The 26586-nt window shown below is 50.3% G+C and overlaps 1 protein-coding gene across 1 annotated transcript in view; it reads left to right on the top strand.

Annotated features, from left to right (window-relative positions):
* The first annotated feature begins 3826 nt into the window (after positions 1 to 3826).
* Pkn1 (protein kinase N1) overlaps positions 3827 to 26586 on the top strand; it is a 29147-nt gene continuing 6387 nt past the window's right edge. Inside the window, exons 1-12 of the mRNA XM_055621288.1 lie at positions 3827 to 4041; positions 10141 to 10441; positions 13797 to 13948; positions 14452 to 14596; positions 18032 to 18177; positions 18523 to 18736; positions 19218 to 19412; positions 21975 to 22084; positions 22172 to 22315; positions 25326 to 25401; positions 25486 to 25627; positions 25713 to 25806. Of these exons, the coding sequence (XP_055477263.1) occupies positions 4021 to 4041; positions 10141 to 10441; positions 13797 to 13948; positions 14452 to 14596; positions 18032 to 18177; positions 18523 to 18736; positions 19218 to 19412; positions 21975 to 22084; positions 22172 to 22315; positions 25326 to 25401; positions 25486 to 25627; positions 25713 to 25806 (1740 nt within the window). The 5' untranslated portion in view covers positions 3827 to 4020. The remainder of the gene's footprint in view (positions 4042 to 10140; positions 10442 to 13796; positions 13949 to 14451; positions 14597 to 18031; positions 18178 to 18522; positions 18737 to 19217; positions 19413 to 21974; positions 22085 to 22171; positions 22316 to 25325; positions 25402 to 25485; positions 25628 to 25712; positions 25807 to 26586) is intronic.

The following is a 26586-nucleotide window of genomic DNA, read 5'->3' as shown; positions in this document are numbered from 1 at the left end:
CAGCTCCTCTGAGAATCCTAGCTCACTTCCTACCATGGTGTGGTTGTCTTCAGACCTCTGTAGAGCTAGTGTTCCGCTCACAGTGTCCACTCATCCTTTGTACAGATGGAGGAGAGAGAGCAAGACCTGTATCTAAGTTACTGTTCTATTGCTGTGAAGAGACATCATGACCAAGGCAACATATAGAAGAAAGTGTTTAACTGAGGTCCTGATCAGAGTCTCAGAGGCTTAGTCCATGACCATCATGGTGGTGGCGGGCAGGCCAGCATGTGCTGGAACAGCAGCCGAGAGCCCACCTCCTGACACAGGCATGGTGCAGAGAGAGCTAGTCTGGGCCTGGCATGTCCTTTTCAAACCTCACAGCCCACCCCCAGTGACACACCTCCTCCAACAAGGTCACACCTCCTAATCCTTCCCAAACAGTTCACCAACTAGGGACCAAACACTGGTCTATGGAGGCCGTTCTCATTCAAACCACCACAGGCAGAGAAGAGTAACTGAAATTAGGTCAAACCATGCCCAGGACCAAAGATGCAGAGTCAAGCCATAGGGGAGGACTGAGAGAGTCTCAGAATGGTGACTTTTAAACAGTTGATTAAAACAAAAGTCATTTTAAAAATGGCCAGTGAGATTCCTTGGAAGGTGAAGGCACTCACCATGATGTTTGGCAACCAGAATTTGAGCCTAGGACCCACAAAGTGAAAGATGAGAATGACTCCTGAAAATTGTCCTCTAACCTCCATATGTGCCATTTATGGCACCTGTGTTTTCTCTCTCTCTTACACACCCCCACCCCTACACATACAGATACTAAATACATTTTAATATGTAATAAAAATTGGGGCTGGAGAGATGCCACAACTAAGAGTGTTTTTTGCTCTTGTGGAGGACCCAGGTTTGGTTCCCAGCACCCACTTGGTGGCTCACAACCATCTGTAACTCCAATTCCAGGGGATCTGATAAACTTTTCTGGCCTCCATGGGTACCTGGACTCGTGGGCACAGATCTACATACATACATACGTACATACACATTTAAAAATACATTTAAATACATTTTTAATGTAATTAAATTTTTTAAAAAACAAATGAGTAAAGGGAGCTAGCCTTGGGGAAATATGCCAGAAAAACATTTTAGACCATAGAAGAGCCTGTGCCAAGGACCCGTGGCTGGCCATTATGAAGAGACCAGAGTGGCTGAACAGAGACAACAGAGACCAAATGAGGATGAGAAACCTTTTCTTAGGCTGCTTCAGAGGTAGGATCAGACTTTCCAGCATGGAGAGGCAGACCATGATGACACCTAATATGTCTGGGATCTAGTGTTTCCAGGCTCCAGAGTGGAGTGGGGAGAGGCCAGGGATGCTGAAGGCATCTGGTGGGGCTTTTTTCATGCTGTGTGGAGAGTCTTTGTCAGTCCCTTTTAAAGCCTAGAGTATAGCTGTTTCCAACACACTCCAATCACTGTTAAAGACTTGATGAGTAAATGAATGCTGGAAGGTTGAAGGGGAATCTGGCTGGATTCCCAAGCCCCGTCCCCAGAGGCAGCTCAGAACCTGGCAGGCAGGGCCCTGGGCAAGGTTTTTCCCTAGCATCTCCATGCCCTCCCCATCTGTAAAATGTGTGGGTTCCTTGCCCATTATGCAAGGAGCCACGAACATCCTGGCTTGATGGTGAAGGCAAGGGTCTCCTCTCTTTTATCAATCTGCAAAAAGGGAAGTTACATGACTAGTTTGGCAAGATATTTAATTCACTCAACAAACATCTGGCCTGTGATAAGGATGTTAAGTTGCTGAAGGGGTGATCGAACACAGATGTGGAGAAGGCAAAGGCAGGAGATCACACAGAGCCTGGTGGACTCCTCCCAGAAATGTCTTGACTTTAGGTGTCCACAGGCCCTCCTGGTCTGTGGTTTGGAAAGCAGACTGTAGGTAGTTAAGAGGAGGCTGGGGTACGAGGAAAAAGGGTTCTATTCTGGTCCAGATAGATCAGGGCTGGTGTGTGGGGCCTGTTGGGGGCTTAGAGAAGGTAAGAGAGCATCTTCTCTATGGCTGTAGTTTTCCCTCCTCTCTGTTAAAATCCCCCAAGGAGTCGGCCAAAAGAGAAAGAGAAACCCCACAGCTTTGTCACTGGAAAAACAGACACATAAAATAATCTTGTCCCCCTGTGCCAGCACTGATTCCTGGAGGGCATCCATTGTAGCCTTCAGTGCTTCCTGCCTGGAGCCCTGGGGACCAAAGTTTGGATCCCTTACTGGGTTTCTGAGTGAGAAGTCCTGGCAGCGACCACAATGCAAACTGCCTTCGAGTTACTCTGGGCACCCAAGGGAAACTCTGCGGAAGCCCCTACATTCCACCTGGACACCAGTGTGCAGGGCTTGCACACCATGTGAATGCAGCACCCAGGAAAAAGAAGCTGGCAAACTCCACAGAGGGCAAAAGCCAGAGCCCAGCAGGGACCCACAGGGCCAGGGCATCAGAGGCCATCAGGATTTAAACCCCTTAGTAGTAGCAAATATTATTAAAAGTGACATCATGTCCAGTGAGATGGCTTGCAGGTAAAGGCACTTAGGGCCAAGCCCAATGTCCTAAGTTTGCCCCCTCACCCCTGAAAATGATAAGCTGGAAGAAGAAAACTGACCCTGCAGGATATTCACTGACCACCACACATTTGCCTTGGCTTTTTCGTGTACGTGCACGTGAACACACACACACACACACACACACACACACACACACACACACACTAAATAAATGGAATAAAAATTAAAATAGTAGTTGGAGAGGTGGTCAGAGTTTAGGAGCAATACTACTCTTTTAGAAAACCCAAGTCCACCCCCCCAGCACCCAGGTGGGGCAGCTCACAAACCATTTATAATTTTGTTCTAGGGGATCCCTGTCATCTTCTGACCTCCAGAAGCACCTGCACATAGATATATGCATAACCCAGACACAGAAACACATACACACAAGTAAGAAATCAAGCAAATACTATAGAACTTGTGGTTTGGAGAGTAATTAAAAATCTTTGTCCCCTACCTTATAAGACTTACAGAGATGTATAAATCCTCCCCATCCAGTGAAACTTTTGTTTACATAAAGCCCCCCCTCCATTCTAGGAATTTGATGGCTTGAAGCAGTGATCCCCTTCCCCTTCCTCCTCCATTTCCTCTGCATCAATTTTTTCCAGACTAGCCAATTGAATAAGATTGTGAGGTCACCTGAGTTAAGAATAAAAGCCAAATGCACTTCCTGTCTCCTTGTGTTTTTTTTTCCCCAGCACACTGTCCAGTAAAGATTGCCTCATTCAGACATTTCCGTTAGAATGGTGGGCTCTCTCTCTGCCACCCTGAACTTACTTCTAATACACATAAATCAAGTCTTCAAAACGAGATAAAAGTGACAGCCGCTGGTGCTTATTGTGCACTGAGTTCTCTACATTTGGCCTGCTCTTCCTCATTAAGTTTTACGGATATCCTTGCCCTGAGGGGTGCGGTGGTCTCCCAAGTCCTGGGGCACTGGGATTTGAAGTCAGGTTCTCCCAGCGCTTGCCTTTGGGTAAATGGGAAGTAGGTCTGTGCGTCTGGGCGGTAGGGAGACTGATAGTGACTTTTGCTTTCATAGGGGTCCAGGGCGGGGGTTGGGGACAAGGCCTCCTGCAGCTCGTGGAGGCTTAGGCCTGCTCAGAGTTCCCGCACGCTGCGAGGAGCACAAGCTCCGCGGAGCATAGGGACCCCACTCCCGGCTGCAAGCCCCGGGGGCCGCCGGGAGCCCCGCCCCGCCCCCGCCCCGCCTTCTCCCCAGGCGCGGACCTCAGCGCTCACGTGACCCGTCCTGCAGCCGCCGGGGCCCGAGGGCGCAGCTCGGCGGAGGCCTGGCCAGGCCGGGCGGAACGCGAGCAAGGCCGGAGCGCGCCGCGCGCTAGGGAGGGTCTGGGCGCCGCGCCTCCCGCCGCGCCCGCCCGCTCGCGCGCTCGCAAGCACTCCCTCGGCGCTGGGACCCCTGGAGGGTGGCCGGAGGACATGGCCGGCGACGCTGTGCAGGTAGGCGACTTGTCCGCACCCGCGGGGTGGCCGGACGGCGCGGAGGACCCCGGGGCACCGGTAGAGCCTGGGATGAGGTCCCCATCGGGAGCCCGCGCGGGCCCTGGTAGCAGGTGGAGGCGCCGACCTGGTCGGAGGAAGGGGTGCCGTTCGCGATTCTACCACCGCACCCCCTCCTCCGGGCCTCCCCGAGAGTCAGCAGGAGCAGCGGGAGGCCCCCACTGCCAGCGTCCGCGGCCAGCGTCGGGTCCCAGTGCCTCTGGTCCCCACGTCCTAGTCGTCCGGCGTTCGGTTTCTGGCAGGTGCCGCTTCACCTGGAGCAGGTGCCTGGCACTCTGCCTGCCCCGAACCCATGCCCCTCCCCCCGCACAACAAATCCCGGGCCACCCCCGCCAGCAGACGTCTTTACGATGGTCTTGACGCCACCAAGATGGGCACCTGTTGGAGGAAGTGCCCAAGTCACTTCATTAGGCCAGAGGCTGGGTTCCTCCTTCCGCGCCGCCCCCTCCCCCCGCCCCCGTAGCCACCCTTCAGGCTGAAAGATGGAGCCCAGGTGGGGCTCATCCTGTCACACAAGCAGGAAGGATTTTATGTCTGGAAGGTGACAGGGCTGGGTTACTGCGCCCCCCCTTCCGCAACAGACACCTGTGACTGGCATCTGCCAGTCGCATGGCCTTCCCTGTGTGACCTGTTGGCATTTCTGAACTCACCTTCCCAAGAGGAATAGGAGTTGGGGTGACTGGCTTCCCACCCTCTAATTCAGTGACCCCAAATCCGAGATCAGTGTATCTTTGTGGCTCCATTAGTTCTTCACTGTGCAGTCCACTGTCCTGTGTAACTGGTTCTCATCTCCTTCTACACCTGCCCCCGTGTCTCCCCTATACCGTCCTGACCCCTCTTCCCCAGTCCTGCTGATGGCCTGCCGGCCTTGCCGAGGAGCTGGGCGTATCTGGTGCTGCCGATCCCACAAGGTCAGACCTCCAGGCTGCTGCACCGGTGCCGGCTCCCCTCAGGCCCAGAGGGCTGTGTAGGGCGCTCCCAGTGCATGCATGTGCTTGGTATGTCCCATGCAGGACGCATATGGAGGCTGTGATCCCAGAACTGGACCTACATCTCGGTCTCCTTCCCGTCTTCTCCCTTGTGTTCATTCCTGCTTGGACTCGCCGCCCTGTCCTGCTCCCTCCATGCCTGTCTGTTCTGTGTCTGGCGAACGAACGGATGTCCTGTCTAGATACTGGAAACGCCCCAGGCATTGAAATCTCAGGATGTGGGGCTTGGGGTTCCTAGCCACTCTGCCAAGAGGGTTTCCCCAAGGTGAGAGCTCTTGTCTGGTGTCTCCCAGGTCTGGGATGGCAGGGGGAGAAGCTGACGTTCTAATTCTTAAAGACCAGGCCGGGCGTTGGCCCTGCTGCCCTCAAGTGATTCTTTGTCCCTGGGCAAAAGTGAATCACCCAGGCTAGGAGGGAGGACCCAGGAGCACCTGCCTCCCTCCCTGCATGCTTTTCATATTCTCAGCCCTTCTCTGCTAGAGGTGGGGCCAAGGGCCTTCACTTTTCCTCTTTGCCTGTGTGCTTGAGCTGGCCCTGCTCCTGGCTGTGTACCTGCTTTGCCGGCTGGGGGGTTGGGAGCACTGGTGGGGGACAGTGGGTGGGGCCTGGTCATGCCAGTGTTGTTCAGTGAGGCTGGGTTTGAATCCCAATGGATTAAACCCTGATGAGTTCTTGGGTCAAATGTCTTTACCTTTCTGAGTCTTATTTCTGTTTTGGAGAAGGGGATGGGGAGAACGGTTATGAGGGCCTGGTGGTTGCCTTTAATTCCAGAACTCAGGAGGCAGAGGCAGGCAGATCTCAGAGTTTGAGGACAGCCAGGGTTACTCAGAGAAACTCTTGGGGAGGGCAAGGGGGTGGGAGAGTTGCGGTAGTGGTTATAGGGAGAGAGTTGGAGCCTCAGCCAGTGCTCCAATGGCTTCTGTGACATTTTTACTTCTGAATATGGAGCTTGCCAGTCCAAGCTGTGCGCCCATGTCCCTTCCCAAGATCCCAGCACTGTCATCTGGGACTGGATCATTTGGTGGTGGGAGCCGTCAGGACATTGACACTTGACAGATGTCCCCTCTATACTTTGGTTGTGATGACAACCAAGAATGGCTGCAGACAATGACATATACTTCTAGAGGAGAGGAGAAAACAACCCGCCTTCACTGAGAGCTGCTGCTATGGCCTCTCTGAGCCTCAGTTTTCCCCCTCAGTGGCCACTATTCAGATACAGATACACAGTGAAGAGATGACAGGGTCACAAGATCTGTGCTTTTGGCCTGCAATCTTTATACACCCTGCAGGAGGGCTTAAGAGGCTGGAACATTGCTCATTGTGACGGTAGCTCACAGCGGCACAGCGTGATGGACATGGAACTCCTCCCAGCCAGTGCGAATCTTGGCCCTGTTTCTTGTTGCTTGTGGGACATAGGAGCAAGGGGCCTCAGCTAGTTCCTTCCTTCCTTCCTTCCTTCCTTCCTTCCTTCCTTCCTTCCTTCCTTCCTTCCTTCCTTCCTTCCTTGCTCTTCTTTCCTTCCTTCCTTCCTTCCTGTTTTGGTTTGGTTTGGTTTGGTTTGGTTTGGTTTTTTTGAGACGTGGTCACACTGTGTAGCTTCAGCTGGCCTGAGTTTTCTGATTAAAGGCATGGCACCAGGCCTTGCTAGGACTCAATTTCTTCATTTTGAAGATGGTTTCCTATCTATTGGTCTATGTCTCCATCTATAGCACCCATATCATGCTATGCTAGGTGCACAAAGGCATGAGTCACAATCCTAGCACCGGTAAGGTGGAAGCAGGAGGGTCAGGCTAGCCTTAGCTATGTATAGAGTTCAAAGCCACCTTGGGTTACACAAGACCCAGACATAAAACAATCTGAAGCCAAACAAAACAGATAGTCCCTGTACCATGGACCTAGATGAGTAATAGCTGTCATAGCTGCTGTTAATGTTAGTTTTGAGGTGCAGAGCTTGTACATGCTACCAAACTTCACCCTCTGCCTGTGGCTGTGGTTATCATTACTACTGCTTTTCTGTGTTTTGTTGTTTTCAATTATGTATGTTGGGTAGTATCTGCCCACAGAAGCCAGAGACATCAGATCCACCTGGAACTGAAGTTACAGGCATCAGGAGTCATCTGTCATGGTACTAGGACCTCGGTCCTCTGGAAGAAAGTGTGAGCCCTTAATTGCTGAACCATCTCTTTAACACCACTACTACTACTTTAAAATATGGTTTGTTTTTTTAGAGCAGTTTTAGGTTCACAGTGAAATTCAGTGGGAAATAGAGTGTTCTCATATGTACCTTGACCTTGATATGTATGTATGGCTTTGAAACTGCTACCACTGATAGTTGAGATTTAGTGTATATTTGGCAAACAGTTGTGGGATGCTGTTTGGGCCCCTCAGGGCTGCTTCCTCCTAGTGTTAGCTTCAGGGAGCTACTACTAGGCCAGGTGGGCTCCTTAGGCCTTCAAGCTGGGTCAGCCATGGTGGACTTCTGGGTAGGAGGAAGCAGGAAGTTGGTGCTGCCTGTCTACAGGAAGTACATACATATACACACACCCTACAGAACTGGCTGTTCTGATCCTTAAGGGGAAGTTGGAGACAAGGGACAAGTGGAAGGGTCTCTCCGTATCAACATGGACAGGCAGTAGTAGGGCTGAGGGCCTGAGGGACCTCAGGGCTGCTGTTGGAGCATGAGCGGTGCAACTAAAAAAAAAAAAAAAGTGTGATCATGTGCAAGCCCTGAACCTCAAAAAATAAAATAAAATAAAACAAAATAAAAACAAAACAAAACAAAAGTGTGAGAGGTCTGAGTATATACATGTGCATGAGGTTGTAGACTGTGGCCCTTGGCAGGGGGAGTGCATCTGAGTGGCTTCCAGGGGAGCTCAGCTAGTACTCACTGTTGCTTGTTTATGAGAATCTGTGCAGGCAGGCACGGGAGTGTGCATGCTTTTGAGGCTGTGTTCCACCCCCATGCAGATACGGGAGGGAGCGCAGTATGTGTGAGAGTCCTCTGGGCAAACCCCAGCCTGAGTTCCAGGCACACGCCTGCAGGTATAGAAGTGCACGTACATGGGACTCAGTGTTCCGTGCACTCAGCGAGCAAGGTGCAGACCTGCAGAGCTAGAAGCTGCACATGTGAACCCATGTTCTCCCCATACACTCCTGAGCCAGGGATTACCTTAGTTTGCTTTCTGTTGCTGTGATAAAAGACTGACCAAAAGCAACTTAGGAAAGAAAGGGTTTATTTGCCTTTATAAATTATAGTCCCTCATGCAGTGAAGTCAGTTGGAGCTCAAGACAGGCGCTTAAAGCAAAACCACAGAAGGGACGTTGCTCACTTCCTCTAGCTTACTCAGCTCCTTTTCTTATACAGTCTAGGCCTACCTGCCCAGGGATGCACTGCCCACAGAGGGCTGGGCCTATCTGTCAGAGGCAATTCCTCAGCTGAAGTTCCCTCTTTACAGGTCTTTCAAGTTCACAACTGAAGCCAGCGGTGGCAAGGATATACATATATATGAGCCTGTACTGTTTGTGCATATATGAGCCTGTGTGCAAATCTCAGCCCCGCAAAGCTGGGAATGTGACCACACTATGAGCCTGTGGTCCACACACATACTGTGTATCACATGAGATCCTCCCTGCCAAGTACATACTGTGGGAGTATATGTCCAGGATGCCCTCTCAGGTCAGGGATGAGGACTGTCTGTCCCTGGCTTGCCTCCAGAGAAGTGGGCATAGCCATTTAGGGGGTGATGTGTGATGAACCTCTTAAATGGCACACACCTTTATCCCAGCACCTGGGAGGCAGAAGAAGGTAGAGCTCCGTGAGTTCCAAGCTACCCTGATCTCCATAGTGAATTCCAGGACAGCCAGGGCTATGTAGAGAGACCCTGTCTCAAAGGAAAAACCAAAACACACTCCCCCTCCAAGTAAAATACTACACCAAAAAACAAAACAGAAAAAACACATGCCCTAGAGATGGCCTGACACAGAGGATGCTGGGAACTGGCAGGAAAGAGGAAGTGGCAGTCTAGAGGCCCTGGCAGGGCTGAGGTTCAGGAAGAGGGCGTGGCCCTCAGACAAACCCTAGGACCCAGATGGCAGCTGATCCCCCTTTGCGTTTGAAGCTGGAGGTGAGGCTGGGATCTCCAGGGGATGGGCAGGAGGAGACCCCACGGGGCAGAAACTGGAAATTCTGCTCTGGGTACCTCTCAGTTGGAGACTAAGGATAGGAAGAGGTGGCGCACTAGTGACAGAGTTCTCCAGGGGGAGGGTGAAACCTGGGTGCCGTGTCACTCTCAGGCTCGGGAGATGTGGGAAGAGATGAGGTCTGCAAGGCAGGACCAGCCCTTGGGACCTTCCAGTTTGGGAATGCAGATGAAGTGAGGATATGTCTCTAAGGCCCTCCTGGTTTTGGAGATGGCAAAAGAAACAAGTAGCCTGCCCTGGGGACCTCCTGGTTAGGAGAGCAGGAAACTAGAGGAGAAGAAGAATCTGCTGGAGTCTTCTGCCAAAATCCCATTGCATAGGCAACAAATTAAGGGAGATAGGGCACACTTGTGGTGACCCTGGTCCATGCAAACTATTCTTGGCCTATTCTTTGACCTCCTATTTATTGATTGATATTATTATTATGCATATGTGTCTGTGGGGTTATGTACATATGCACACCAGGGCCTAGAGAGGCTAGAGGCATCAGGACCCCTGGATCTGGAATTCAGTTCCTCTGCAAGGCTCCAATTTATTTATTTGTGTGTGTACGTGGGTGTGGTGGAGGTCAGAGGATAATTTTTATGAGCTGATTGTCTCCTTCCACTATGTAGATTCATGGTGAGTGAACTCAGGTCACCAGGCTTGGCAAGCAAGAACTTTTTACTCCCTGAACTTCTGTCTGGCCCAGATGCCCCATTTCTGAGGGTCAGGGAGGAGGAACAGGCCCTTGCCCTTGGAATTCTAGGGTGGATGGAACAGGGTGGTGGTGAGTCAGGTGAGCTCTGCCCTGGTGAGGCCACCTGTCTACCAGCCTCTGACCTTGTGTGTCTGGTTTATCCCCCTGCAGAGTGAGCCACGCAGCTGGTCGCTGCTGGAGCAGCTGGGTCTGGCTGGGGCAGACCTGGCAGCCCCCGGGGTGCAGCAACAGTTGGAGTTAGAACGAGAGCGGCTAAAGCGGGAGATCCGAAAGGAGCTGAAGCTGAAGGAGGGTGCTGAGAACCTGAGGCGAGCCACCACTGACCTGGGCCGCAGCCTGGGTCCCGTGGAGCTGCTGCTGCGGGGCTCTGCTCGACGCCTTGACTTGCTGCACCAGCAGCTGCAGGAGCTGCACGCGCACGTGGTGCTGCCTGACCCTACAGCAGGGAGTGGTGAGCAGAAAGCTTGGGGGCAGGCAGGGGTCTACTGACCTTCCGGAGTTGGATGCCATCAGGACACTGTTGACACACACTGTGGACGGGAGGCACAGGCCCACTAACACTGAGGTAAACACACATTCACAGCTATTCACAGATCCAGGAGTACCTAGGTACACAAACCAGCATCCGGAGACCCATGCACTGTCACCAGGTACCTAAGGACACAGCTACAGCTATTCCCAGACAACACACATCTGAGTAACATGAGAACCCAGAAACTCATAGTCACACTAACACCCAAATATTGCACACTCATTACTCTCAAAGCTCTCTACAATCATAACAGTAAAACAGCACTTGGAGGCTATCTTTCTGTTGTTGTTCTTTGCTTTGTTTTATATATGTGTATGTAAATGGACAGAGGCAGGTAGATCTCTGTGAGTTGAGGACAGTCAGGGCTACCTCGTAAAGTGAAGCTTTGTTTCAGAAAGCAAAAACAAAAACTGGGGAGGCAGAGACAAGTGGATGTCTGAGTTCAAGGACAGTCTGGTCTACAGAATTCCCCTACAGCTAGAGCTACATAGAGAAACCGTTTTAAACACCGCCCCCTTCCAAAAAAAAAAAGCCTACGTATGTGTATGTGTGTGCCTAAATGTCTGCATGTGTATCACATGTCAGATGCCTGAGAAGACCAGAAGATGGCATTGGAGCCCCTGGAACTGGAGTCACCTGATGAATCTGCCCTGGTCCTCCACAAGAGCAGCAAGCGCTCTCAGTGCTGAACTGTAGTCCCAGCTCTCCCCCCTTTTTTCTTTCTTTTTTTTAAGATTTATTTATTTATTTATTATGTGTGCAGCGTTCCTCCTGCATGTGCACCTGCACACCAGATCTCACTATAGGTAGTAGGAGCCAACATGTGGTTGCTGGGGATTGAACTCAGGACCTCTGGAAGAACAGCTAGTGCACTTAACCTCTGAGCCATTTCTCAAACCCTTGTTTTTGTTTTTGACATAGTAAGTTTTCACTTACTATGTAGTTCTGGCTGTTCTCGGGTTTACTGTGTAGACTAGGCTAGACTCAAACTCATAGAGATCCCCCTGTCTCTGCCTCCCAGGTGTGGGGATTAAAGGTGTATGCAGTTTGAGACAGAATTTTCTGTAACCTAGGCTAGCCTTGGCCTCCTGATTCTCCTTCCTCTATCTCCTGAGAACCAAAGGGCTGAAGTTACAGGCCTGTAAAATTACATTCAGTTTATGTGGTGCTGGGAACGGACCCCAGTTCTTTGTGCATGCAAGGCCAACACTCTTCCAGTGGAGCCACATCTCCAGCCTGAGACTTTTGCACATTTAATATAATTTAATTTTGATACAGGGTCTCTGTGTAGCGCTGGCTGTCCTGGAACTTGTTCTGTAGCCCAGGCTGGCCTCAAACTGAGATCCACCTGCCTCTGCCTCCCAAGTGCTGGGATTAAAGGTGTATGCCACCACTGCCCAGCCAAAATTTAAATTTTTTTAAAAATATAAAAATGACCGTTACCAGATTTGGGGGCACAGGTCTGTAATCTGTGCTACTTAGGAGACTAAAGGGAGACCAAGCCTTGCCTGGGCAACTTAGTGACATATTATCTCAAAAACATATAAAGAAAATGAGAAGAAGCCAGGGAGGCAGGAGGATACCTGTGAGTTTGAGGTCAGCCTGATCTACAAAGCAAGTCTAGGACAGCCAAGGCTACACAGAAAAACCCTGTCTGGAACCACACACCCCCAAAAACAAAACAAAACAAAACAAAACAAAAAAACAAAAAAAAAAAAACAAAACAAAAAAAAAAAAAACAAGAAGGAAGAAAGAGAGAAAGCAGAAACGAGAAGAGCGCTGGGGTGAGGCCCAATGGTACAGAGCTCACTCCACATGTGGAAGGCTCTTGAGTTCCTTCCTCAAGACAGAATTAAATTAAAAATTTTTTAGGGCTGGCTGGTGGTGGTACATGTCTTTATTCCCAGCAGCGCTTGGGAGACAGAGGCAGGTAGATTTCTGTGAGTTCAAGGTCAGTCTGATCTACAGAGTGAGTTCCAGGACAGCCAGGTCTACAGAGAGAGACCCTGTATTGAAAAATAAAAACAAAAACATTTTTTTTTTATTGTGTTAAAAGTGAAAACCCCACATTCGGAGGAGCTGACTTAGCCAGGACAGTGTTTGCTGTGTCAGGCCTGTGTAAATGTTTGGCTTTGTACACTAAGCACCCAAGTAAAGCTGAATGTGTTGGTAATCCTAGCACTTGGGAGGTAGACATATGAGGGTCTCGGCTCAGTCATACTCAGTCGAATCAGAGCTCCAGGCTCCCTGAGAAACCTTATCTCAAAATAAAAAAATAAAAATTAAAAAAAAAAAGTGGAGAGCAATTGAGGACTGCCCCTCTGGCTTCCACTCACACATGAAAAGAAAACCCACAGTGTAATTTATCATTGGCAGAGTTCATTAGTTTTATGTGTGTTTATGCAGCAATAAAACAAGGCCACAGCTCCTTCATCTTGTAGGTAAGATGTTCATGGTCACAGAAAGTGCAGAGGATACCAGTGAGTTCATACTGTCACATACGACTAGAGAAGTACACAGTCAGTTATGCCACCTCAGCAAGACAGAAAACATGATGACATGACTCCAAAGACTGCAGCACAGTCCTGACAGCACCTAGAGAGACACACTGACCAACAGCGACACCAGAGCTTGTCCACCTGGTCATGCCAACCCCAGAGGTGTCCCACCATTGTCCCAGCCACAGCAGACTTTACATACAGTCAGCGGGCTCAGCTCCAGAGCCTCTCCATATGACTGTGTCAGCCATTGGGGTCCAATACTACCCCAACAACATGTGGGTGGAGTTCACCATGAACCTCATAAGCCCCTTCTGCAGCGAGCCCCCCACATGACTCTTGATATACAGACCTCACCTGTGATCATGACAACAGCCAAGCCTCAAAACAGCACCCCAGAGGCCCCTAGGGATCAGAACTGAGCTGTACCATCAGAAGCAATGATGTGAGCTCACACATACACACCTGTTACACCTACATCTAGGGAACTACACTCCTGCTACCCCCTGTGGCTTATGGATACAATCACACTCACACCAGTGGGCTTACACACCCTTAGGTAGATGCAGGCATTTATTCCAGCTAACCCTGAAGCCCTGCATACCTGGCACTGACCCAACTTCCTTCATGCTGAGGTCCACTCTGTCACTGAGGGCCAGATGTCTTCTGCCTGTACACTGGCCCCCAGCACCAGGCTGGGCTGAGGGCTTCCTACTGGGTGGGGCAAAGTCTCCTGGGTACACTGAAATGACAACTATGTGATTCTCTTTCCTCAGATGCTCCCCAGTCTCTCACAGAGGGCAGCCCTATCTGCTCATCCACCAACCTGAACAGAGTGGCTGGCCTGGAGAAGCAGCTGGCCATTGAGCTGAAAGTCAAGCAGGGGGCAGAAAACATGATCCAGACCTACAGCAATGGCAGCACCAAGGTGAGACAGTGTTCTAAAAAGAACACTGGATAGGAGGCTGTGTCCCAGTTAGTAACTGCTAGTCTGTTTCCTGTCTCTTGGTTGGCCTGCTCTAGGCCTCTTATATCATTGCAGAATACAGCCACTTGTCTGTGCCCTGCAGACGCCTGCTCACAGGTGATCTGAGAACTGAGGAGGTTGAAGCTCCAGCTGGTCCAAGCTGAGCTATGAGTCCTCAGTCCAGTGTGGTCCAGACTTTGAAGATGAGGGAGTTCAGGCCCAGAGAAGTAGGAGAGCATGATTGAGGTCACAGAGCTCAGCTGTTGTGTAGCAGCTAGAACTGAAGCCCGTGGATTCTCTATGCTACCACACTGGCTCCAGGACAGTGGAATATGTGTCCTTGTATGCATCTGTGCCTGCACAGGTGCTCTGTCTTACCCACGGCTTTCATGGCATGCATAGCAGGGTCAGTGGTCAGGCTTGGGTTCCCCAGGCTTCCTGTCACCTTGCATGTCTCTCTGCAGGACCGGAAGCTGCTGTTGACAGCCCAGCAGATGCTGCAGGACAGTAAGACCAAGATTGACATCATCCGCATGCAGCTCCGTCGTGCGCTGCAGGCACTACAGGCTGGCCAGCTGGAGAGCCAGGCAGCTACTGATGAGGCCCCAGGTAAGACCTTCACCTGCACATTGCCTGCCTGCATTCAGCCTTCTGGGACTCAACCTTCAACCTATAAAGCTTTGCTGTGGAGTGCAAGGAAGCCGGAATTAACCTCACTGGGAATGGAGCCTAGCCCTGCCTATCTCTGGCTGATTTCCTTTTGTCCCATTAGAGGGTTGGGCTAGGACAGTGGTTGCCAGTTGCCACCCTCAGACCAATTGTACCTGCTGGTTTATTTGTTTCTTCTTCCTTTCTCCTCTCCCTTCCTTCTTCCCTCCCTCCCTCCCTCTCTTTTGTTGCTCTTAGGATGGAACCCAGGGGCTCCTATATACTAGGCCTGTGTTGTATTACTGAGTCATGTCCCCAACCTTTGCTGGAGGTTCTGTGTAGGCACTGTACCACTCAGCCATATGCTAGCCCTGGTTTTTAAAGATTTATTTGCGTGTGTGTACATGTGTGAATATGTGTAGGTGCTGCAGAGGCCAGAAGACGGCATCAGATCTCTGGAGCTAGAGTTACAGCTGGTTGTGAGTCATTCAGTGTGGGCCTGGGTAACCAAATTCGGGGCCTCTGGAAGACCAACAAGCTTTCTCCACAATCAAACAACCTGTTTAGCCCCATCCCTTGGTTGCTTTTACTTTAGTTTTTTTAAATATAATTTCTTTATTTTATGTGCAGTGGTGTGAGTGTGTCAGATCACCTGGAACTGGAGGTACAGACAGTTGTGAGCTGCCATGTGGGTGCTGGGAGAGGAACCTGGGTCCTTTGGAAGAGCAGACAGTGTTCTTAACCAATGAGCCATCTCTCTAGCCCATTTACTTTAATTTTGAGACAGGGTCTTTCTACAATAGCCCTGGCTGTGCAGGAACTTACTATGTAGACCAGGCTGACCTCTAACTCACACAGAGCTCCTCCTGTCTCTGCCTCCTGAATGCTTGAATTTAAAGTGCGTATTACAAAAAAAAAAAAAAAAAAAAAAAAAAGTGTGTATTACTGTGTTCATCCTGTTTTTGTGTTTTGAGACAGGGCCTCATTATTTAGCCCTGGCTGGCTTTAAACTCTGTAGAGGAGGCTGCCTCTAACTCACAGCGATCCTCCAGCCTCTGCCTCTAAAGTGCTAGGATGAATGTGCCAGTATTCCCCACTTTACCTCTTTATTTTTATTTTTATCTTTTATTTTGAGAAAAGGTTTCTCTATGTAGCTTAAGCCAGACTTGAACTTTCAGTCCTCCTGCCTTCACCTTATGAATGTTTGGAATCGTAGGCTTGCAATACCAGGCTAGGTATCTTTGTAAATAAAACTGTACTGGCACACAGGTATAACTATTTTTTCATATTTGCTTTTTACCACATTCACAGAGCTGGGCAGGGGTGACCGAGCCTTAGTGAGCCAGGCATAGTGACACAGCCCAGCATGCTGGAGGTTGAGGCAGGAGGAATTTTGAGCCATGAGTCAGCTTCAACTACCTAGTATGATCCTGTCTCAAAAAGGCCACAAAGCTGAGTATATCTTCTGCCCAGCTCCTTGTGGAAATGGGACACAGGGGCCTGGATCATGCTGTCTCCTTGTCACGCCGCTCTCAGGGGTCCAGAGCGTGGTTGCATATTACTTTTCCGAGTGCACCTGTGCGTGTGGCCCGAAACCAATGTCAGGCGTCTTCCTTGATTTGTTCTCAAATCTAACACACACACACACACACACTCTGAGGGCCTGGAGATGGCTTAGTGGTTAGAGTTCTGACTGCTCTTTGAGAGGATGCAGGTTCAGTTCCCAGGATCCGCATGGTGGCTCTCAGTCTGTAACTCCAACACCAGAGGATATAATACATTTTTTTCTGGCTAATGTGGGCACTGTGTGCTCATGGTGCACAGGCATACATATACAACATAAGAATAAAATGGAAAAAAGATAAAAAATATCCCGACAAAAGCAATTTAACGAAGCCCATCGTTAGGGAAGTTTGGGCAGCAGGAAGCTGGAGGGGCTCGTAACATCACAGCCAGAGCCAAGAGAAGAGCGCAGTAAATGAACGCATGCATGCTGGGGCTCAGTTCTCTTCACTCTTGAATGATCCAGGCTCCTTGGACCAGGAATGATACCACACACAGTGCGCGGGCACTCCCAGCAATCTGTACCCTCCCACATCCCCACAGGCCATCCTTATCCAGACAATCGTCCTGGAGACTCCCTCCCTAGATAACTAGGTTGTGGCAAGTTGACTTTTAAAACTAACCACCACAGTGCTCGGCACATCGGTGGCGGCCTGCAGTCACAGCATGCAGAGGAGAGACAGGCAGATCTTTGTGAGCTCCAGGCCAGCCAGGGCAACGCGTGAGACAAAACAAAACAACCATCTCAGATGCCAAGAGCTGGTCATCTGTCCTGGTCACTGACCTTGAACTTTTGGTAATTCTCCTCCCTCAGTCTCCCAGATGCTTCAATTATAGGCATGTGCTATTATGACCAACATTTTTTTTAATTTTTGTTTCATTGTTTTCCTATTTATTTACTTTTGTGTATATATTGGCATGAGTGAGTCCAGACGACAACTTTTAGGAGTCATTTCTCTCTACCATGTGGGTTCTGGGAATCAGATTCCGTCTTGGTGGCAGCCTCCTTTATCTTTCCTGCCCCTTTGCTTTCTTTTTCTTTTTTCTTTTTGGTGTCTTGTCCCCAGGCTGGCCTGGGACTCACTACCTAGTTCCAGCTTCTAAAGTGCTAGAATTGTAGGTGTGCGCCACCACACGCAGCTTTACGTTTGTTCTGATTTGTCCTTGCTGCTTTTTGTTTGTTTGCTTGTTTGTTTGGTGCTAGGGATAGACTGGGTCCTCCTGCACTCAGCAGTTGATTTACCAGTGGGTGAGTCACATGGCTAGCTCTGCTGTTCCTCTAAGGGTGATCCCTCATGACCTTGTCTAACCCAGAAGCCCTGTCTCCAATACCATCCCCTCAAGTAAACTGGTGCAGGGCTCAAACACTCGGGTTCTTACTGTATCCCTGTTGGTGGAAGTTCAGTAGGACATGAAGGATGCCAGAATGATATGAGAGTCTGAGTTAGGTCTTGATGACATTTCCTTGGTAAGAAATATAATGTCTGGGTGATGTCCCTGAGTGTAGATAGTATCTGCTGTCGATTGCAGTGCTGCCTTCCTGCTGTGGTCTTCCCTGAGAATGGCAAGGGACTGCTACAATGTGTCTGTCCCTAAGCCTAGGTTGACAATATGCCTGTGCGTCCTTTCTACAGATGTAGGAATCATGTCCCTAGCAGTTTTGGTGTTTGAGGGAGAGTGACTGAATTTGTGTGGAAATGGCAGTCCCTTCCAGTGGAAGAACCATGGTGCACATCGGTGGCAGTGTGTGCTGTGCTGTGCCTGCACAGGGCGGTATGACTGGGGTCAGGCTAGTCCGAAGGTTGTCTCACTGTCCTGTGCCCCATGTGCTAGGGGGTCCAGACCTGGGAGCCGTAGAGCTGCGCATTGAGGAGCTGCGACACCATTTCCGAGTGGAGCATGCGGTGGCAGAAGGCGCCAAGAACGTCCTGCGCCTGCTCAGTGCTGCCAAGGCCCCAGACCGCAAAGGAGTCAGTGAGGTGACACTAAGGGCTTCTGCTGGGGTGGGGCATTCGAGGGAGGTGTGAGGCTGGGGGATGGGCATAGGCGAGGCAGGGAGTCAACAGCAGCATCTAAGCCAGGAGCAAGGTAGAGTCTCAGGGAGAGGCCTGGCAATAGAAGAAGCAAGGCTCCAGAAAGGAAAAGGCTTTGATGAGGGCGGTTGCTCAGTGGGTCCTAGCTCCATCAAGGCCTGCTTTACAAGGCTCTACCTGACTAGACCAAGAAGGTTTGAGGTTTAGGCCAGAGGAAGAAGTTGCTGGTGGTGGGTGGGTTCTTAGGGAAGGGCCTTTGCCTGTCCTCAGCTCTCTGCCTTCCTGTATCAGGCTCAGGAGAAATTGACTGAGTCCAACCAGAAGCTGGGCTTGCTGCGTGAGTCACTAGAGCGGCGCCTCGGGGAGCTACCTGCTGATCACCCCAAGGGACGGCTGCTTCGGGAGGAGCTCACCATGGCGTCCTCAGCAGCCTTCAGCACCATACTGCCTGGGCCCTTCCCAGCCACACACTACAGCACCTTGAGCAAGCCTGCACCACTCACAGGTAGACTCCAGACTGAGCACACCCCGGGGGACCTAGCTCTGAGACCACATAACTGGGTCTCCAGGCTCCCCAGCCTTCAACGCAGCCTATCTGTTGCCTCCTTCCCGGTCCTATCCCGGTCCACATTACCATCAGTGCCAGCCAAGCAACCCCCATCTTCTTGCTCTGTTGTGATTCTAGACTGTTGTCCCACCTATCCTCCCTGGCCCTGCTTTGTACCTTTCTCTACAGCCCATTACAATTCATCAAATCTTAGCAAACCACCCCCATCCTACTCTCTTCTTAGTTCTTGCCTTTGGTTGCTCTGAATGTCTCGCTCTCTCAAAATTTCAGTACCCTGAACTTCCTTAGACTTATACTCTGACACCGCATCAAAGCCCCCGTTGGCTGCCCTTTCTCAGCTGCCGCTAGGAAGAGGAGAGGCCCCTCCCTGCTGACCTATCTCCTCAGCTTGCCTTCCATGAGCCTGCCCCTCCTGCAGGGACCCTGGAAGTACGAGTGGTGGGCTGTAGGAACCTTCCAGAGACCATCCCCTGGAACCCTTCCCCCTCGGTGGGGGCATCTGGGACCCCTGACGGCCGTACCCCTTTCCTAAGCCGCCCAGCTCGGGGGCTTTACAGCCGAAGTGGAAGCCTTAGCGGACGGAGCAGCCTGAGGGGGGAGGCTGAGACCTCAGGTGAGTGGGTGGGTGAGCGGGTGGTCGGGGGAGGCTAAAACTCAGGTGAGTGGGTGGATGGGCAGGTCGGGGGAGGCTGAGAACTCAAGTGAGTGGGTGGGCGGCTGGGCGGGGGAGGCTGAGAACTTGAGTGGGGGGGGGTGGGTAGTCAGGAGGGAAGCTGAGAATGGGGAGGAGTGGGTAAGTGGGTAGATTGGCTACATTTGTAGCATTTTCTTTGTTGATTTGTCTATTTGCTTATTTATTTAAAGCCAAGCTTTTACTATGTTGCCCAGGCTGCCCTCAAACTCTGCACATAAGTGATCCTCCTGCTTCAGCCAACTGACTAAGCTGGGATCGTAGGGATCATAGGGATCTGGCTGTTGTGCTATTTAAACATTGTATGAGAGCAAGGACTCAGCAGTTACAAGTATGTACTGAGCTGGCTGAGGACCCCAATCCACATCAGGTGTCTCTTAACTGCTATCACTGCAGTTTCAGGGGATCTGAGACCCTCTTCTGACCTTCCTGGTCACTATACCCATGTCCACTCTCTCACACACATAATCAAAAAAGAAAAATTAGGGGCTCAGCAGTTAAGAGCGCTTGCTGCTCGCGAAGATGTGAGGTTTGATTCCTACAGCTCACATAGCTGCTCACAGCCATCCATAACTCTAGTTCTAGGCAATCTGACACCCTCTTCTGATCTCTGCAGGTACCAGGCACACACCTAGTATATATACATACATGCATGTAAACCATACATACACATAAAAATAAAATTAAATAAAAATTGAAATGAATACATAAAATAAAAAAATATGATCTGGGAGCAGAGGCACACGCCTGTAATCCCAGCACTTGGAAAGGCGGCAGCAAGCAGATCTCTGGTCTCCAAAGTGAGTCCAGGACAGCCAAGGATACACAGAGAAACCCTGTCTCAAAAACAAAACAAAACAAAACAAAACTATGTGACATTCATTGTGATGACTTACCAAAACAATAACAAGACAAACAAACAAACAAAAACCTCACAAATGTAACAGAGGATGTAGAGAAAATGGAATCTTTACATGGGTGTGGGAATGTAAAGGGAGATGGTCAAAATGAGAAAGAGCTGCTTAGAATCCCCCAGTGAATGGCTAGAGCATGGCTCAGTGGTAGAGCATCTGTCTAGAATGTGAGGGGATGGAGTCACTGGTTAGGGGTAGAATACTTGCCAAGTATATTTGAGACCTCGGTTCCATCCTAAGCCTAGCAAAGATAGAGGGGAAATTAGCACTAACCACACGACCTAGCAGTTCAGCTTCTGCATATCCATCAAAGAACTGAGTGAGGGTCTGAGTCGGTAGACACCCAATTTGTGGCATTATTCACAATGGCAAGAAGGGGAAGTTATGCTGTGGCTGGACTGGCACATTGCATTTAACGAACACAGTGGATTAGGAATCAGTCTTAGAAGTGGGGAGGCCATGTGCCATGCCATAGCACAGATAAACACTGAGGACAGTGTGGGAAACGGGGAAAGGCAGTTGCAAGGAGACAAGGACTGCCTGGTTCTGCTTATAGCATGCCCTGGAGCCATCAGACCCATGGAGACAGGAAATAGAATGGCAGATGGCAGAGGCTGGAGTGTGTTTAGTAGGGAACGATGTTTTCATCTTCTCGAACTAAAGCTCAGAACCCATCTGAGATGAAGGAGATGAGCGGGCCTGGTGGGGCACACATATGAATGTGCTGGGCTCCATGGATTCGCAGTGAGCCCAGCGGGCTGGGGGCACAGGCGAGGCAGAGTGTATGCCTTGCACCCATGAGCCCCTTAGTTTGATGCCAAGCACATAAAACAGGTATGGGAGCACACACCTGTAATCCCAGCAGGCTTGGAAGTATAGGCAGGACAGTCAGAAGTGCATAATGATCCTAAAAACAGTATCCAGGGTCAGCCTGAGCTACATAAGATTCCGTCTCAAAAACAAACAAACCAAATGCTTGTCTGATGTGGTCATACAAGCTTTCCAGAAATTAGAAGGTAGAATCAGGAAGATTAGAAGTTCAGGGCCAGCCTGGGCTACATGAAACACTCTCTAAAAACATAAAACAAAAACGTGGCTCACGCCTATAATCTCAGCACTTGGGGAGGCAGAGGCAGGCAGATCACTGTAAGTTCAAAGTCAGCCTGGTCTACAAAGTGAGTCCAGGACAGCCAAGACTACACAGAGAAACTCTGTCTTGAAAACCAAACCAAACCAAAACAACACACCCTTGGGGGCTGACATGTGGTGCATGCTTATAATCCTAATGCTTGGCTGGCTAAGGCAGAAGGCAGCCAGGCCAGTCTGGTTTCTAGCCTAGTAAGTTCTAGGCTGGTCTTTGGAGTAAGATTCTATCTCAAAACCAAAAGAAAAAAACACACACATGAACAACCCTTCTCCCCAAACCTGCAATCTGAATTCAAGGTTTTACAGTGAAAGGAGAGCTAGCAGAACAGTGGGGGAGTTGAAAGGCGCTAACAGGAAGTGGAGCGAGCACTCCCCTTCCCTTTCCCATGCCCCTTCCACTTCCCACGCCCTCTCCTGATTTCAGCTGAGGTCAGCACGGTGCTCAAGCTGGACAACGCTGTGGTGGGGCAGACAGCCTGGAAGCCATGTGGCCCCAATGCCTGGGACCAGAGCTTTACGCTGGAGCTGGAGAGGGTGAGCGTGCTGGGGACCATCCGGAACACAGGAAGGGGAGCTTAGCTTTCAGACACACAAAGTGATGGCCCATTCTTCTTCCTCGAGGCGCGGGAGCTGGAGTTGGCTGTGTTCTGGCGTGACCAGAGGGGCCTGTGTGCACTCAAATTTCTGAAGTTGGAGGACTTCTTGGACAATGAGAGGCATGAGGTGCAGCTGGACATGGAACCCCAGGGCTGCCTGGTGGCTGAGGTACAGCCTGGTCTCTGACTTCTGACCTCAAGATGTTTCTTGCCTCCTTGCCCTGACTGTCCAGCAAGGGGAGATTAACTTCAGAGGTTTTCCGAGCCTTAATGGGAAGTCAGCTTCATGAGAGCTGGGATTGGTGCCAGGAGCCGCACATCTCACATAAGGAAGATTCAGCAGTAATGAACCGCATGTGTGACAGTGTTCCCACAAGGCTGTGCCTCATCAGATTACATTCTGATCTGGCGATAGGGCTCTGTGGGTGGAATGCTTGTCTAGCATGCACAAAGCCTTGGGTCCCATTTCTAGTTCCAGATAACACTAGGTATGGGCACTGGAGAAATGGCTCAGCAGTTAAGAGCACTGGCTGCTCTTCCAGGGGATCTGGGTTTGATTCTTAGCACCTACACAGCCACTCACAGCCGTATGTAACTTAAGTTCCAGGGGATGCAACACCCTCTTCTGATCTTGGTCATTAGGTACATATGTGTTGCACAGACATACATGCAGGCAAAACACCCACACACATTAAATAAACAGACACTAAAACTAGGTATCATATGACCTCGAGCCACATGGCAGGAGGCCAGGAATATAAAGACTTACCAAAAACAAAATCAAAGTCAGGCAGTAGTAGTACACAGCTTTGATCCCAGCACTGGAGTAGCAGATTCAGGTGAATCTCTGAGGTCAAGGCCAGCCTGGTCTACAGTATGAGTTCTAGGAGAACCAAAGCTACACAGAGAAACCCTGTCTTGAATAAAACAAACAAAAATGAAAAGAAAAGCTGGATGTGGTGGTGCACACATTTAATCCTAGCACTCGGGAGGCTGAGGGAAGAGTATCTCTAAGTTCCACTGTGGATTAGAATGTTATGTCTGAAGAGTGACTAGTGTAAGTGGAGATCAAAGTTTATTCGGGTGTTTTTTTTTCAAGATTTATTTATGTATACGGTGTTCTGCCTGTATGTATGTTTACAGGCCAGAAGAAGGCACCAGATCTCACTATAGATGGTTATGAGCCACCATGTGGTTGCTGGGAATTGAACTCAGGACCTCTGGAAGAGCAGAGTTAAGTTAACTCTGAGCCATCTCTCCAGCCCCTGGAAATCAAAGTTTTTAACTCACTGAAATTTTGAGTAATTTAAAATTTGATCTCCACATATGGCAACTGTACAGGGAATTCAATGCCTGTAGATGTTGGAGTTGGGAACACTAAGCTAATTCGTCATGGTTTCCCCATATGGTGCTCCATCGTCACCGGACTTCTGAAGCTAAGGGCCAGGCTCCATCCCTAATATTTCTGATTCAGTCTAATATAGGGACCTGAGAATATAGTTCTCAAAGTTCCCAGGTATGTGAGGCATCTCTCTGAAATAATTAGAAAGAGGATGGTTTGTTTTGGCCCATGGCTTCTGACCATGGTCCCTCAGCCCTGTGTATCTGGGCCTGTAGCTCAGTACGTTACTGTTATGCCAGCAGCACAATGTAGGAAGCCTGTGCATCCAGTGGAGTGCAGAAGCAAAGAGAGACACAGGAAGGGGCTAGACTCCTGATATCCTGTATGAGGATGTACCTCACTTCCTCCCACTAGGACCCACCTCTAAAGGTTACACCACCTCCCAAACAGAGCCACAGGCTTGGAACCAAATCTTGGCTACACAGGGCCATTTGGGGGCTGCTAAGCCTAAGTGCAGAGCCTGATGGTGACAGGGTGGCCAGCCTGGAACTGCACTTGGGGATCAAGTCTGTGGTTGATGCGAGACTTGTTCTTTAGACCTACATGTCAGTCTTGTTGCTCCAGACTCCTTCCATCCCTCCAGAGGATGGAAGGATTGCCTGCTTCCTCCATTTCCAAGATAGAAGCCTGTTGTGTTGAATATGAATGTGGTAAAGTACCCTAACAAAAGCAAATTTAAGGAAAAAGGGGTTTCTTTGGCTCACAGTCCATCATAGTGAGGAGGTCAAGGCAGTAGGAGTGGTGTCACAGTACCTAGGAAGTGAGTCAGGAAGCAGAGTGATGCCTGCCTGCTGCTCAGTCTGCTTTCTCCTGTTATCCTGCTCCGGGTTCCATCTAGGGAGAGATGCCTTGCAGTGGGTCTTTCCCTATCAGGCATAACCACCTTCAGTGATCCTCACAAGTGTGTTTGGAGGCTGCTATCCTAGTGAGTCTAGTCAAGCTGGCAGCCAACAGTAACTATTATAGTCCCCCATGAGGGCTCCCCAGCTGGTGGCTCTTTTGAGAGGGTATAGAACTCTCAGAAGGTGGACCTTCACTGAAAGAACATGTGGGGACAGACCAGGAGAGGACAATATTTAGGCCCTATGTCCTGCTGGCTTTCTGTCTCCTGGTCCTCTGATGTGTGACTGGGCTCCAGGTGTTCTGCCTCTGTGGAGTGCTGCCTGAACTGCCATGTCTTTCTCCCATGGCTGACTGTTCCCTAAGCCTTGCACCAGAGCGGCCCTTCCCCTTCAGCGGTCTGTCAGGTCCTTCGTCCCAGTGAGGAGCAGAGCAATGCATACCTCAGTGACTTGTATTAGTCACCTCTTCCATGTGCATTCAGCTCTCTGTTTCTTGACAAAATACTTGAGAGAAATAAACTTAAAGGAAGCAGGTTTCTTTGGGTTCCTGGTTTCAGGCATCACAGCCTTTTCACCCATTGCTTCTGGCCTTTCGGTGAAGTGTGACATGGAGCAGAGCTGCTCACAGGCTGATGGGGATGACGGGGTGGGGAGTGGAAAGGTCTGGTGGCTGGTGCTCACTCTCCTTCCTGTGATGACATCTTTCCTTGTGAACTTTCCCTGTTCCCAGCAGTCTGCCAGGCTCTGAACCCATCAGTAGGTGAACCATGAGTGAGATCACTGACCTGTGCATAGTCACTGCCGAAGGCTCAACTTTGCACATAGCTGCTAGAGCCAAGCCACATGCCCTCAGGGAGGCCTGGTGCCCTGGTTCCCCGTGCTCAGGTTGTGTGCCTCTGTTCCTGAGACCACTGCAGCTGAATGTGTCCCCACAGGTCACCTTTCACAATCCCATCATTGAGCGGATCCCTAGGCTCCAAAGGCAGAAAAAAATCTTCTCCAAGCAGCAAGGTAAGGAGTGGCTGGAGTGAGCAGGGTTGGAGAGCCAAGAATTCCAGGGTGTCATGGGTGGTGATCCTACCCTTGTAACCCCAGGGAAGGCATTTCAGCGTGCCAGGCAGATGAACATCGATGTGGCGACGTGGGTGCGGCTGCTCCGGAGACTCATCCCTAATGCTGCGGCCACAGGCACCTTCAGCCCCAACGCATCTCCAGGCTCCGAGATACGGCACACTGGGTAAGGAAGTAGCATGGCCCCAGTCTCGCCAGTCCCTCTTGTTTCTCAGGATGCTAGGTCTCCAACTCATCCCCCTCTCCTGCAGAGACATATCCATGGAGAAATTGAATCTCGGTGCTGACTCAGACAGCTCATCCCAGAAGAGCCCGCTGGGGCTGCCTTCCATCTCAGGTAGCCTGGTGAGTGTCCCCCCTCCACTAGCCAGGGCAGCCTAGGGCACCTGCTTCTTTTTCAGAAACCTCCAGGAACTAACCCAGGACCACACAGCAGACCCAGGCTTTTTGTTCTTTTGTTTTGTTCAGTAGTTTCAGCCTTTGAACTCTTGAACTCCTGATCCTCCTGCCTTCGTCCCCTGAGTGTTGGGATTACTATGACTGGCTTATAGGGTACCAGTGAAATCCAGAGCTTTCTGCATGCTAGGCAAGTATTCTGCCAACTAAACTATGTCCCCAGCACCTCAGCTGGTTCCTGTCCCTGCTTAAAAATGTCAGCTTGGAAGCTGGGCCAGCAACATTGAACATATCACCCCAGCAGTGGAGTGGCTGAGGCAGGGTGCTCACCACAAGTCCAGCTACATAGTAAGTTCTAGGCCAGCTTGGGATACACATCCAAACCCTGTCTCAGAAACAAAGCTAGAGGGGATGTTCACTTGGGGACTAAAGGTTTACTCACTAGCAGAGCTCTTGAGTAGTGTGTGCAGCTCTGGGTTTCATCCTAGACTGAAGAAAAGAAGAAGGAGGAGGAGGAAGGAAGAAAAGGAAGGGAGGAAAGAAAAGAAAAGAAAAGAAAAGAAAAGAAAAGAAAAGAAAAGAAAAGAAAAGAAAAGAAAGCTGGTGAAAAGAGGGCAGGAAAGTGCCTGGCCGTGGTCCCTGCACTGGGAGGCCAAGGCAGGAGGATCAGGACCTGAAGGTCATTCTTGGCTATGTAGCAGATTTTGTGGGGATGGAGAATGCTTTTCT

The sequence above is a fragment of the Psammomys obesus genome, unplaced genomic scaffold (genome assembly GCF_907164565.1).
Source record: "Psammomys obesus unplaced genomic scaffold, mPsaObe1.curated_primary_1811, whole genome shotgun sequence".
NCBI classification, from domain to species: Eukaryota; Metazoa; Chordata; class Mammalia; order Rodentia; family Muridae; genus Psammomys; species Psammomys obesus.
This window is presented reverse-complemented; position numbering and strand designations above follow the sequence as displayed.